The sequence below is a fragment of the Olea europaea genome, chromosome 17, assembly GCF_002742605.1.
Source record: "Olea europaea var. sylvestris chromosome 17, O_europaea_v1, whole genome shotgun sequence".
Taxonomy (NCBI): Eukaryota; Viridiplantae; Streptophyta; class Magnoliopsida; order Lamiales; family Oleaceae; genus Olea; species Olea europaea.
The window spans coordinates 2,921,430-2,935,331 of NC_036253.1; the positions used below are offsets into that span (position 1 = coordinate 2,921,430).

Here is a 13,902-nt window from a genome sequence, read left to right on the forward strand (position 1 = left end):
ACTCCCCAAATTTTTTTTCTTTTTAATGTGTGAGGCACTATGAGAGACGACTGGATAATATTCTTCTTCATGCTTTCCCTTGGATCTATGTTGGTTAGAATGTTCCACGATGTCATGTTCCTGAAAAGTAAAATTTGACAAATTAAAGATAGGAAGCAAGGGTTACTTAGCTCAAACAATCAAAATAACCAACAATAAATTCAAGGGCTTAAAGGTGGAAGGGATATGGGTGATAACTCCTAAAAATTGAAATGTGCCTAAATCTAATGCAACCTAGTAAACAAAACAAAACTGTATGCTATGCAATAAAAAAAGTAAAATAAAAAAAATTGAAAATTGGGTTGCCTCCTAATGAGCGCTTCCTTTAAATCATTAGCTAGACTTTGTGCTACTATTATTCTGGTACAGCTAGGTCAAGGCTCTCTTTAGTGGTGGGAAAATCTTCTACGTATTACTTGATATGTTGGCCATTTATTTTGAAGTTTCCTTTTGTTGGATGGTGTAATTCAACTGTGCCGTAGGGGAACACCTGAGAGACCGTAAAAGGGCCGAACCATCTAGATTCCAACTTTCCTGAAAACAGTTTAAATCTGGAATTGTATAAAAGCACTTGATCTCCTAGTCTAAAAATTCTGTCTGATGTTCTTGCCATGCTACTGCTTCGTCCTTTCCTTGTAGATGGCTGCATTCTCATATGCTTCTCTTCTGAATTCTTCCAATTCATGTGGCTGCAGTATTCTTGTTTCTCCGACCTTTTCAAGGTCCATGTTTAATTGCTTCAATGCCCAGTATGCTCTATGTTCAAACTCCACTGGTAGGTGGCATGCTTTTCCAAAGACTAGTCGATATGGAGACATCCTAATAGGTATCTTGTAAGCAGTGCGATATGCCCATAAAGCATCGTCTAATTTATTTGACCAATCCTTGCAAGATGCATTCACAGTGAGCTCTATAATTCTTTTCAATTGTCTGTTCGAGGTTTCCACCTGTCCACTTATCTGAGGGTAGTAAGGAGTGGTCATTCGATGTTGTACCCCGTACTTATGCAGCACTATCTGGAATAACTGATTACGGAAGTGAGTTCCACCATCACTTATTATGGCCCTAGGTGATCCACAGCGGTCAAAGATGTGTTTCTTTATGAAGTCCACCACCGCCCTTGCGTCATTTATAGGCAATGCTTTAGCTTCTACCCATTTAGAGACTTAATCCACTGCCACTAGGATGTACCAATTGTTGTAAGATGATGGAAATGGACCCATAAAATCAACCCCCCAGATATCAAATATTTCCACCTCCAAAATGTGGTTAAGTGGCATCTCGTGATACGCTGATATGTTACCTGTTTTTTGACATTTATCACATGATCTGCAGAAACTATGGCAGTCTTTGAATAATGTAAGCCAAAAGAAACCACATTGAAGCACCTTTGCTGCTGTTTTAGAGGGGCCAAAGTGTCCTCCATAAGCCGAAGCATGAACCCGTGAAAGGATAGATTTCATCTCATCCTCTGGCATACATCTCCTAATGATCTGGTCTGCCCCTCTTCCGTATAAATTTGGATCATCCCAATAATAGAATTTTGCTTCATGAAGCAACTTCTTCTTCTGCTGGTAGGTGAGATCAGGATCCATATAGCCACTAAGTAATTAACAATGTCTGCATACCACGGAACCTTTTCTATCTGCAATAACTGCTCATCTAGGAAGACCTCATTAATATCCACATCATCTGAATCACGCAGTTGCTCTAACCTTGATAAATGGTCCATTACCTGATTTTCTATACCCTTTTTGTCGTGAATTTCAATGTCAAACTCTTGCAGTAATAGAACCCATCGAATCAGCCAAGGTTTAGCATTCTTCTTTTCAAACAATCCTTCTTTTCAAACAGATATTTCAATGCTGCATGGTCAATGTAGACTATCACCGTTGAACCAATCAGATAGGAACGAAATTTATCGAAGGCAAAGACCATTGCTAGCATCTCTTTCTCAGTTATTGCGTAGTTGATCTGAGCATCTGTCAAGGTTTTGCTGGCATAGTAGATGACATGTAACATTGTTTCCTTACGTTGTCCAAGCACTGCTCCCACTGCAAACCCACTAGCATCACACATAAGTTCGAAAGGTAGATCCCAATCAGGTGCTACTATCACAGGTGCAGAAGTTAACTTTTCTTTCAAAGTATTAAAGGCGTTTAAGCACTCATCAGAAAAGTTTAATGGCACATCCTTCTCCAATAGATTGCACAGAGGTTTTGTAATTTTTGAGAAATCATTAATGAACCTTCTGTAAAACCCTGCATGTCCTAAGAAGCTTCTGATCCCCTTAACTGAATTAGAAGGCTGCAATTTTTCAATCACTTGTATTTTGGCTTTGTCAATTTCTATGCTCTTTGAGAAAATCCTATGGCCCAGCACTATCCCCTATTTTACCATGAAATGGCACTTTTCCCAATTTAGCACTAGGTTATTCTCTTCACATCTTTGCAATACAAGAGCCAACTGATCCAAGCAGTCATCAAATGAATCTCCAAACACAGAAAAATCATCCATGAATACCTCGATGTATTTTTCCACCATGTCAGAGAATATGGCCATCATGCACCTTTGAAAGGTTGTGGGTGCATTGCATAAATCAAAAGGCATCCTTCTAAACGCAAAAGTTCCATAGGGACATGTGAAGGTTGTTTTCTCCTGGTCTTCTGGGGTAATAACTATCTGATTATACCCAGAATATCCGTCCAGAAAGCAGTAATGAGAATGACCGGCCAACCTCTCCAACATCTGATCAATGAATGAAAATGGAAAATGATCATTTCTGGTTGCAGTGTTTAGCTTTCTGTAATCTATACATACTCTCCATCCTGTCACTAACCGCATTGGTATCAGCTCGTTGTTCTCGTTCTTCTCCACTGTGATTCCACCCTTTTTTGGCACAATATGCACTGGACTCACCCTTGAACTATCAGATATTGGATAAATAATATCTGCATCCAACAATTTCAGCACTTCTTTTCGCACAACTTCTTTCAAGGTTGGATATAATCTGCCTTCTCCTTCCACTGATGGCTTTGACCCGTCCTCCATTAAAATCTTGTGCATACAAAGAGTTGGACGTATTCCTCTGATGTTAACTATTGTCCATCCAATTGCTATTTTGTGCTGCTTGAGTACCTCCAACAATTTATTCTCCTCTTCCATTGTCATGTCATTTGCAATGATTACTGGAAGTGTTGTAGATTCTCCCAAATATGCATAATGGAGATGTGAAGGCAAGGGCTTTAATTCAAGAGTGGGTGCCTTTTCTAATGAAGGTACTGGGGGTGAAGGGTTTTGACCAAGAGATTTATACTACCAATGTCTTCTTCCTATTGATTGCTTAGCCAAGTTGGCAACACATTCAGTTTTTTCTATACTTGTTGCTCCCGATTGTGCAATTTTTGCTTCACAAAGAACTGTTTGATGCTCTATCTCAAATGTATATGCCACAAGCTCTTCAAGAACATCTACTTGGCAACAGGTGTCTGAAGTCAGTGGATATTTCATTGCCTTGAACATGTTGAATATAACTTGCTCATTGTCCACCCAAAGAATCATCTTTCCATCGTAAACATCAATCAGCGCTCTTCCAGTAGCCAAGAAAGGTCGTCCCAAGATTAGAGGGATGTTTGAATCCTCATCCATGTCCAAAATGATGAAATCAGCCGGAAAAATAAATTTATCAACTTTGACTAGCACATCTTCAATAATCTCCTTCGATCGTTTGATTGATCTGTCAGCCAATTGCAAAGAGATTATTGTAGGTTTTGCTTATCCTAATCCAAGAGACCTGTAAACAAAGAGGGGCATCAAATTAACACTGGCACCTAAATCACATAAAGAATGCTCAACATAGTTAGAACCAATTGTGCAAGGTATCGTAAAACTCCCTGGGTCACTTAGTTTAGGAGGTAGCTTTTTCAATAGAATTGCACTGCACTCCTCGTTTAGGCAGACAGTCTCATGTTCTTCCAGCTTCCTTTTGTTAGACAGGATCTCCTTCATGAATTTTCCATAGCTGAGCATTTGGGCTATTGTATCTGCAAACGGAATATTGATGTGCATTTTCTTACAAATCTCCACAAACTTGGTAAACTGCGTGTCCAACTTCTTTCTTTGTAACCTTTGAGGAAAGGGAATTGGGGGTACATAAGCTTTCACGGGGCTGGGTGCTCTCACTGTGGGTGTTTCTTTCCTTTTATCCTCCTCATTAGTTGGTTGTTCAGACTCTGCTTCTATCCCAACCTCTTCATCCATTACTTCGTTGTCTTTTCTGTCTGGTCTCTTCACATGTATTTCTGGAAGTTGCACTCCACTTCTAGTTGTAATAGCTTGCACTTGCTTTTTTGAATTGACCATTGTGTTGCCTGGCAATGTTCCTTGTGGGCGTTCTGCAAGCTGTTGAGCTATCTGACCAATTTGGGTTTCCAGCTTCTTAATGGATGCTTGTTGATTCTGAAAGTTAGTGTCAATCTGCTGGAATACCTTGTCTATCTTCTGCATGTACTGGTTGAACATCTCCCCAAACTTAGTTTTTTCTCCTGTTGTACATTATTTGAACTGTTTCCTTGCTGATTATCTGACCATATGAAGTTTGGGTGTTGTCTCCATCCTGCATTATATGTTTGTGAAAATGGATTATAATTTCGAGAGCCATTCTAAATGAAGTTGATTTGTTCCTCTGGAAAGTCCAAAGATGTACAATTTTTTGTTAGATGATTAGCTCCGCAGTTACAATTTTTTGTTAGATGATGGACCGTCCATCATCTGCATGTGCTCCTTTTGTTTGTGACTTCACCAATAACTCTACTTATTTTGTCAATGCTACTATTTGGGTATTGGTAGATGCTGTGCTATCTAATTCATAAATTCTCGCTGCTTTTGGAGGCACCACTCTTTCTGATGAAAACATGGAATGAGTAGTAGCAATCAATTCAAGCAGATCCATACATTGTTGCACTGATTTCCCTATGATCGATCTACCTACAAGGAATCCACTTGAGATTTGGACAGTGGTGAAAGTCCTGTGTAGAAATACTGCACTTGAGTTTCAATAGTAATCCCATGATTTGGACACTTCCTCATCAACTCCTTAAATCTGTTCCATGCCTCGTGATAGCTCTCTCCATCTCTCTGTTGAAAAGTTTGAATTTTCAGTCTGATTTTTGCTACCTTAGCTGGTGGAAAGAACTTATTGCAGAATTTCCTGGTCAGTTCCTCCCATTGGTAATACTTCCATCCAGTTCGGCATCCAGCCATTCCAATACTGCATCTCTCAGTGTATATGGGAATAATCGCAGCTTGATGGCGTCCTCATTAACCCCAGGAGCATGACAATTCTGGCAATTCCTGAGAAGCCTTGAGATATGTCTGTTTGGATTCTCATGAGGTAACTCGTAGAATTGCAGAGTGTTGCTCATCAAATTAATCCAATCAACCCGTATCTGGAAGTTGTTTACCCCAAAATCTGGATATACTATGCTGGACCACACGGGTGCTGCTATAGGCGTAAAAAACATAGAAATTGGCAAGTCCCCTTCATTTACTTCCCTTTGTTCTTGTTGTTGAGCTCCCGCGACCATTTGTCCAATTGGCTGTACAATGATAGGATTGTTTAGATTGTCAACCATTTGATGTTGTTGTTCTTGTTTGTGTTCCCTGCATCTTCATCTGAAGGTACATTCTATTTTCGAATCAAACGGTTCAAGATCGTCGCCTTGGACACGGAGCATACAACGAACACAGTTTTTTGTAAATAAAAGAAAATAAGCAAATCAAATAACAATTAAAAATAAAATAAAATAAAATTAATTAATTAAGACTAAAAATAATAGTCTCAGGCAATGGCGCCAAAAATTTGTTGTCGATTATATCCCGCAAGTGGATGGATCGTAACAAGTAGTAAAGTGGATCTTTTGAGTTCGGATTATCGTTCCCACGAGAACTATACTTTAGTACTCAATTTATTATTCCTAACTTATATTTAATGAAAATAAATAAATAATAAATGATTAAATATGATTTTTAAATTTAACTACTAGAAGTTTCGTGAATGCAACAGAAAATTAGTGAGAATTCAATTAATAAATGGGGATTAGCTAGGGTGGAACAAATTCACCTATTGGTCACCTTTATTTCTAATATCGAGATTCATAAAACTAAAGTAGTGTTCGGTCGAATTCTTCTACTGTATTCAACCTACCCCTCTCGAGTTCTCGTTGAGCCTATTTAATTAGTTCAATTTTATATCTGTATGCAAATTGAATTTAATTAAACGAAATAACAGTTCTCAGGATTCCTATATGACCGCAGTAATTAATATAGGTATCTCTACACGTTATATTAATTTACCGAATTTTAATTCATGGTCTAAATAAGAATCTACATCTCTACGTAATTATTGTTCATGAAATCATTGAATAATTGGCCAAAAAATTCAAAACATTAAAAACATAATTAAAATTCACACATAAAATGTAAAAGAACAAAAATTTCAAATAAAAGAAATAAAGGTCCCAAATAAATTACATTGTTCGCCCTAAAATTAAATTTAACTATGCATATTATTGAGAGAAGAACAAGAATTTATGAAAGACATCACCAGATTAATTGAGGAAACGTGAATAGTTTGTAAAATTGAATCTGTTGTGTTCCCTCTCTCTCTCCTTCAGTTTTCCGTGCGTGTAAATTTAATGGTAGAAGACAAATCCTAGCAGCCCTCTAATTAATTTTGTTGTTCTGATTTTCGTGCGTCTCTGAAAATTCAACCTCAATTCTGTATGAAAAATATATCTTTTCAATCCTACAACCACAAAGTTTGACTCTCATTCAAAGACTTTAATACTATATTACCCATCAAGTCCTCGATCTTTTCATACAATAAATTTCAATTCTTGAGCCCTTTTATTCTTGCAACCCATGTATTCTTTGGTTCAATTCAAGTTCTTCAGATTTCTAAATTATTCAATTTGACCTCCAAACATTTCAATCTTCGATTCATGGTCCGAATCAACTATTAAATTGTTACAACTTGGCCCCCAACTTTTCGATTTCGCTCTTTTTTCACTTCATTCCTTAAATTCCTTTTTCATTCATAGAATTTACCTATTAAAAATAACAAACAACAATTTAGAATATAATTTGTCAAAAGAACCATCAAATATCTTTATTTTAAGGTACCGAATAAGTGTGTAAAATACACTTATCACCCATTCTCCTTAATAGTGATCTCTGGGTAAGCCTTTGGTAAGGGGATTTGCACGATTTTCTCTAGATTTTACATAATCTATAGAAATAACTCTATTCAAGATCAACTACTTAATTGTATTATGTCTTCGACGGATATGTCATGACTTACCATTATACATACTACTTTGTGCTCTATCAATAGCTGGCTGATTATCACAATGCATATTAACTGCAGGCACAAGTTTATGCACAAAATGGAATATACTTTAAAAGATTACGAAGCCATTTTACTTTCTCTCTTACTTTATCTAAAGTTATGAACTCAGATTCCATCGTGGATTAAGCTATACACGTTTGTTTCGAGAATTTCCAAGATACGACAACACTAATGGTAAAAACATAACCACTAGTGGATTTTGAGTCTTTTGTATCTGATATCCAATTAACATCACTGCATCCTTTTAATACAGCTGGATATCTAATATAATACAATCCAATACTTGAAGTGTATCGTAGATATTTAAAAACCCTTATCAATGCCTTCTTATGGTTGTTATTTAGGTTATTTGTAAATCTACTAAGTTTGTTCACTACATGTGCAATATCTGGATGAGTGTAGTTTGTAATATACATTATACTACCTATTATTTGAGAGTACTCAAACTAACATACGGGTCCGCCTTTATGTTTGGCTAAATGTAGACTTAAGTCTATTGGAGTTTTAACTGGACTTTCATCATATATATGAAACTTCTTATTTACAGTCTCAATATAGTAAGATTGAGATAGAACAAGTCCCTCAGATGTCTTAATGATTTTAATTCCTAATATTACATATGTAATATCCATATCTTTTATGTCAAAATGTTTTGTCAATATTTTCTTGGTAATTATTATGATATCACGATTACTACCCATAATTAGTATGTCATTAACATATAGACATACAATTACATTTGCACTATGTTGGTTTTAATATAAACACATTTACCACAGTCCTTAATCTTAAAACCATTTTGCCAATATAGTTTTGTCAAATTTTGCATGCCATTGTTTTGTGCTTGCTTTAGTCCGTATAGCGACTTATATACCTTTTTCTCTTATCCAGGAGCAATGAACCCCTCATCTTGTTCCCTATAAATTTTTTCTTCTAACTCTCTATTCAAGAAAGTTGTGTTAACGTCCATTTAATGTATCTCCAAATTATGCAATGCTTCGATTGCAGTTAATACTCCAATAGATGTTATCCTTGTCATGGGTGAGTATGTATCGAAAAAATCAAGACTTTCTTTTTGTTTGAATTCTTTAGCTACCAATTTGGCATTATATTTATCGATCGATCCATTAGTCTTTAATTCTCATTTGGAAATCCATTTATAACCTAACAGTTTGTTACCAGGTGAGAGATTTACCAACTCCCAGGTATGATTCTACATAATAGAATCAATTCCACTATTGATAGCCTCTTCATAAAATGAAGCTTCTACACTTGATATTGTTTTATTGAATGTCTTAGGTTTATTTTTTAGTAAATAAGTTAAAAGTTTAGACCAAACAATGTAGCTATTTGGTCCTTTTACTACATCTTGGTTCTTTATCACTTTGATGATTATTAATTACAGTATCACAAGTTTTTTTTTTTTTTTTGCTAGCTTATCTCTTTTCTATCCTTACAAGGAGAAATGTTCTTAGAAATACACAATTTATAGATTTAATACTAGTATTTTCTTGTACATTCGAAATGTTAGATTATGTACAATGAACCAATAAGCACTACTGATTTTTGGCATATCCAATGAATAAATAGTCAATGATTTTTTGCCGTATTTTAACTTGTTTAAGCTTTGATATAACTATGAATTTGTTCTAGAGGATTCGAGTTCCTTTCAACTGAATGAAACGGAGTTTTGGCTAATTTAGCCTCTACACAAGTTTCGTACCGATGATTTTGATAAAATGAAATAAAAGGCAATAAATTTAAACTTATTAATTTATGTAAAGTATTAATATTAACATGTCATAATCTATCATACCATAAATTAGAAAATTCAATCAAGTAAACAGGAGATTAATTTTATTAATATCAAAATCACGAAGTATAGGCATTACATTCATTTTGGATAGCCCATTGGCTACCCCTTGCCCACAAGCATGCCATTTTGGTGAGTACAAACTTGCCAGATTCAAATACTAACCTAATGTCATCTTCGACACTACTTTATCTAGACCAACAACTTTTGATATTGTCGAGTTGTCAATGGATAGTTGTCGCCCATTGATAGGAGTGTAAGATGAAAACAACTCTTTATCAGCACAAATGTGACAAGTAGCGCCAGTGTATACGAACCATTCTCTTGGATTGTCTACTATATTTTCATCAAATACAATAGTTGAAAGCATTAGTTTAGACATACAATTAGACAATTTGTCTTCCTCGATTAGGTTTACTTGGCCTTTTTTGTTTTTCTTTTTTCGTCAGCAATCCTTTGTGATATGACCAGGCTTACCGTAGTTTTAACAATCTCCTTTGAATTTTTTGCCCTTGCTCTTTTGCTTGCCATTACCCAAGTACTTCTATTTCTTGCTAATATTTGGTTCCACCAACTGACTTTAGCCTCCTTTTGCAGCTATTCAAATTTTTTTCTCAGAATTTCGATTATCTTCCACAATTCTTAATCTTACAGTTAGATCTTTAAGTCTTATTTCTTTGCATTTATGTTTCAAGTAGTTCTTTTCATCTTTTCACATTGGTGGTAATTTCTCGATCACAATGACCTGAAATGACTCATTGAGCTTCATACCTTCTGCATGTATCTCATGCAAGATTATTTGTAACTTTTGGAGTTGATTCATCACTATTTTAGAATCTACCATTTTGAAGTCTAAGAATTTGCTTACAATGAATTTCCTCAACCCGACATCTTTCATTTTGTACTTTTTGTTCAATGATTCCCACAGTAATTTAGTTATCTTTACCGAACTGTATATGCTGTATACTGTGTTGTGAAGGCAATTGAGAATGTAGCTGCTACACAAAAAGTCACTATGACTCCAAGCATCGAATACTGCTCGTTTTTTTAGAATATGTTTCTTTCTCCTCAACAGTTAGAGTATCTTCTCTCAAAGATTTCACCAAATTCAGAGTTTTGAGATAAAACAGCATTTTCGGTCGCCATATCTTAAAATCCACTCCTGTGGATTTTTCAGATTTCTTCCCATAAGCATTGTATATCGATTTCACCGTACAATAATTTATATAAACAGCTGGACAGAATTCCGCTTTATAAAATAACGAAATAAATAGAATAATAATGGTCGAAGCAAGATTTCTACTCTTTCTCCTTAAGACGATAATGCTTGCACTGGTGTCGACTGTCTCTGGATACTTGTCTCCCAAAATACAACGACCTCGACTTGTAATAGTAATATTCCAAATTACAAGACCAGACGAACCTACTAGTGTTTTGATCTCTCTAAAACTTGAGGACAAAAGTGCACGAAATTAATATTCGGGATTGAAAGGCACAATATGAAATAATGTAGGACAGAAGAATATTATTTTTTTTTAAGAGAGAAAATCATGAAAGAATAAAATCCGGGACGTGGGAAACTATTTATAGAAGTCGAAATGTTGTGTCCAAAATATACAACAGGAAAAGTTGTGTCTTAAACCAACTTGACCTAAGCCCACGACTCCTGATCATGCTTGGGCCATGATAAGCAGGCCGATTGGACAGTGGCGATAGTGCGCACGTGTGGGCTTTAGCTCAACTTACTAGCATGTGGGTCATCTCTCCTTCAAAGACTATTAGTATCCTTTGGGGCCCAAACCTAAGTTCTAAACCTGAACAATATAAAATGGTTTCTATTCTTTTAGTTTTCCTATGTTGGATTGGCATTTTCTAATTTCTTACCAATTTTATTACTAATTTATTTTAACTTCAACTGGTTATCTTTTGGCCCTAATTTCTCATTTACCCTTAATTGATTTTGAAAAAATAAATACACACATCAATCTACTCATGGAATAGAATACACTCGATCAAGGAAATCTTTTATCCAACTAACGAGACGCACTTAGATAATTGGTCAAACCAACTAATTAAACCAATTTTCCAACACACTCTTACCATAAGCTAAGCAACAATTCTTAGTAGATTATTTTTATATGAATTAGTCTACTTGTACACTTTTTGTGTATATAATGAATTACACCCCTTCATATAGAGGGGGTCCCGCATAATGTATACAAGAAGTATACATGCAGCATCATCTTTTTATATATGTATATATAAACAGACATACTGTGTATGTGTGTATTCATACACTTAGAATTGAAAATGAAAAGGGAAAGACAGAAATGATGTAGCGTGTAGGGCTTCATCCATTCCACAGATTTGTGTTGCACGGCTCGCGAAGTAGTGATCATGACCCAGAAAATTTAGAAAAACGTAAACATGCATCCGTACATAAAATTTATATCTATATGATTTTATGTTAATTAAAAACTTGAGCAGCATCAATGAATATAATTATAATAAATATAAGTTAAAACTTAGGTCTCTCTCTCTCTCTCATTTTTTTTTTCATGGGAGGTGGTAAGTTTATCTAAGTATATATGTTGGAGGTAACACTTTACTTCTCCTCCTACGGACTTGTGTACTATTATCCTACGGACTTGTGTACTTTTAAGTTGGTTTTTGATAAATGGTATGTATATATCGCAAATAATAGGTGATTTTACGGGGAAAAAAAAAAGAGAAAATAAGGTTGCTAATTTCTTTCTTTCTTTTGTTAGATATCGTTACTTTGTTGTAGATGTATTGAAAATTATAGGGATCTATGAATATCTCCCCAATACTTGTAATACACCCCCACTCAAAAACCTTTTCTATTTGCATGTTTTGATTTTAATGAATTATTGTGTAAAATTCATCCAATAGCCTTTATATGAAACAATTGAGATCAAGGCCTAGCTCAGTTGATATCAGGTCATTGGCATGGATTTGAACCTTCTCGTCAAGGGAGAAGTTTTAGAAAATGAAAATAATGGAGAAAATGTCCAATGTAATTGATAATTATAAAAAAAATGAAAAATATTACAAAATCAATATTGATTGAATTTATACGTATACATACTTTATTCTTTTATTTATTTATTTAGGGATCGGAAAAGAGCGAAGTGTGAAGATTACAAGAACTTGAAACTCCTAACATGTGTTTGCTTGAGATCTATCATGAAGTAGCTTATAATCATTTATGATGGGTCCCGAAATCCATAGCCATAATACAGGATTAGCTGCTTCTCTTTCAATTGCAAATTGCAATGTCTAGAATAGATTGCGCATAGAATTGACTACTACCTAATGAATTAATGGACTTGTAAGAGATTAATTATATAACCCTACATATGGGATTAATTTAAATGATTAATCTTTCGAACAAAGTTATGATTTTTTTTCTTCTTTTGAGATTTTTTCCAAAGATTTCATTCTTTCTGTAAATTAAAGAAAATGACCAAATCAGTGAATGGCGTTCACTCTTTTTCATTTTCAATTTCTAAGGACAAACTGGTTATTTTTGAATGTCAATCACCAAATTGATATGTGTATTCTAGATCGACAAAACTTCAATGGATATTTTCCAACTCAAAACAACAGAACAACACATTTTACACTATTATGTATAGAGAAGATCTATCCAAAATAAAATTCTTAAGCGAGAGATTTACATATATATAATTAATTAAATGATTATATTTTTATATGACAAATAATATTTGTTGAGGATAGAATTGCAAGCACGCTATCAACTAATCCAATTCAATCACTATTCTTTTTTATCAAGAACCAAATCCAATTCAAACACATTGTTTTCCACAAATGTAATTTGAGGTTGAGTAAATTTCTTATGGTAGTAGGAAACTTTAAAATAAACGTCTATTTGTTGATACAAATTGACATCAACATTGAAAAGTGAAAGCTTAATATCTTAAACGATGATGCACATTAATATTGTAGTGGGCACAAAACGTGAAATTTTTGTGCGCATGTTACAGTAGCACTAACATATATGCTCTCCTTAGTGCTCAATTTGCACACTATACACATAAATTTCCTCACGTTTTTAATATATGCGCGTGCGACATTTACGACGGCTAAAGTCAGTTCTAACCTATTAAATTATGCAATTGTCTCCCTATGTGTCTTGGTGGGGACTTTGTGTCTGGAAACTGGTCCAAGTTTGGATTGTGTATGGGGCATCCTTGTCGTGGAGGGAAGGCACATACTAAGTTAAATTCCAACCCCCACTAGTGGGCCTTTGTGGTGAGGGATGATAATTGAATTGAGATACTGGAAGTGAAGTTTGGGTTCATTGAATAGATTAAAGAAGAAAATAAATTAAAATTTATTCTTTATATTTTTGAATATTGTATGTCAAAGTTTCTAAAGAGTTTTAATTCATACAATTTGTGGATACAATCAGATATTGATGACGAGTTTGATAAATAATAATAATAATAATAAATTGATAATTATCACCGTGCTTATGCCATGTTGATGAATTGGGTACAATATTATGCATTAAATAAGAAGGTAGGTCTGATACTGTATTAAATTTTGTCCAATCTACTTTGCTTAAGTTGTCAATAGATAAATCTCACACGTGTTG

The 13,902-nt window shown here is 34.7% G+C and overlaps 2 protein-coding genes across 2 annotated transcripts; both read right to left on the bottom strand.

Annotated features, from left to right (window-relative positions):
- Positions 1-653: 653 nt before the first annotated feature.
- On the bottom strand, positions 654-1,771 carry LOC111365520. Its single transcript, XM_022986076.1, has 3 exons — positions 1,676-1,771; positions 1,343-1,610; positions 654-1,189 (listed from the first exon to the last, which is right to left on the bottom strand). Exons 1-3 carry the CDS (start codon positions 1,769-1,771, stop codon positions 654-656), a joined length of 900 nt encoding a protein of 299 aa, XP_022841844.1.
- Positions 1,772-3,813: 2,042 nt separating this feature from the next.
- Positions 3,814-4,560, bottom strand: LOC111365521. The gene has a single exon (XM_022986077.1). The coding sequence runs from the start codon at positions 4,558-4,560 to the stop codon at positions 3,814-3,816; it is 747 nt and encodes a 248-aa protein (XP_022841845.1).
- Positions 4,561-13,902: the final 9,342 nt, after the last annotated feature.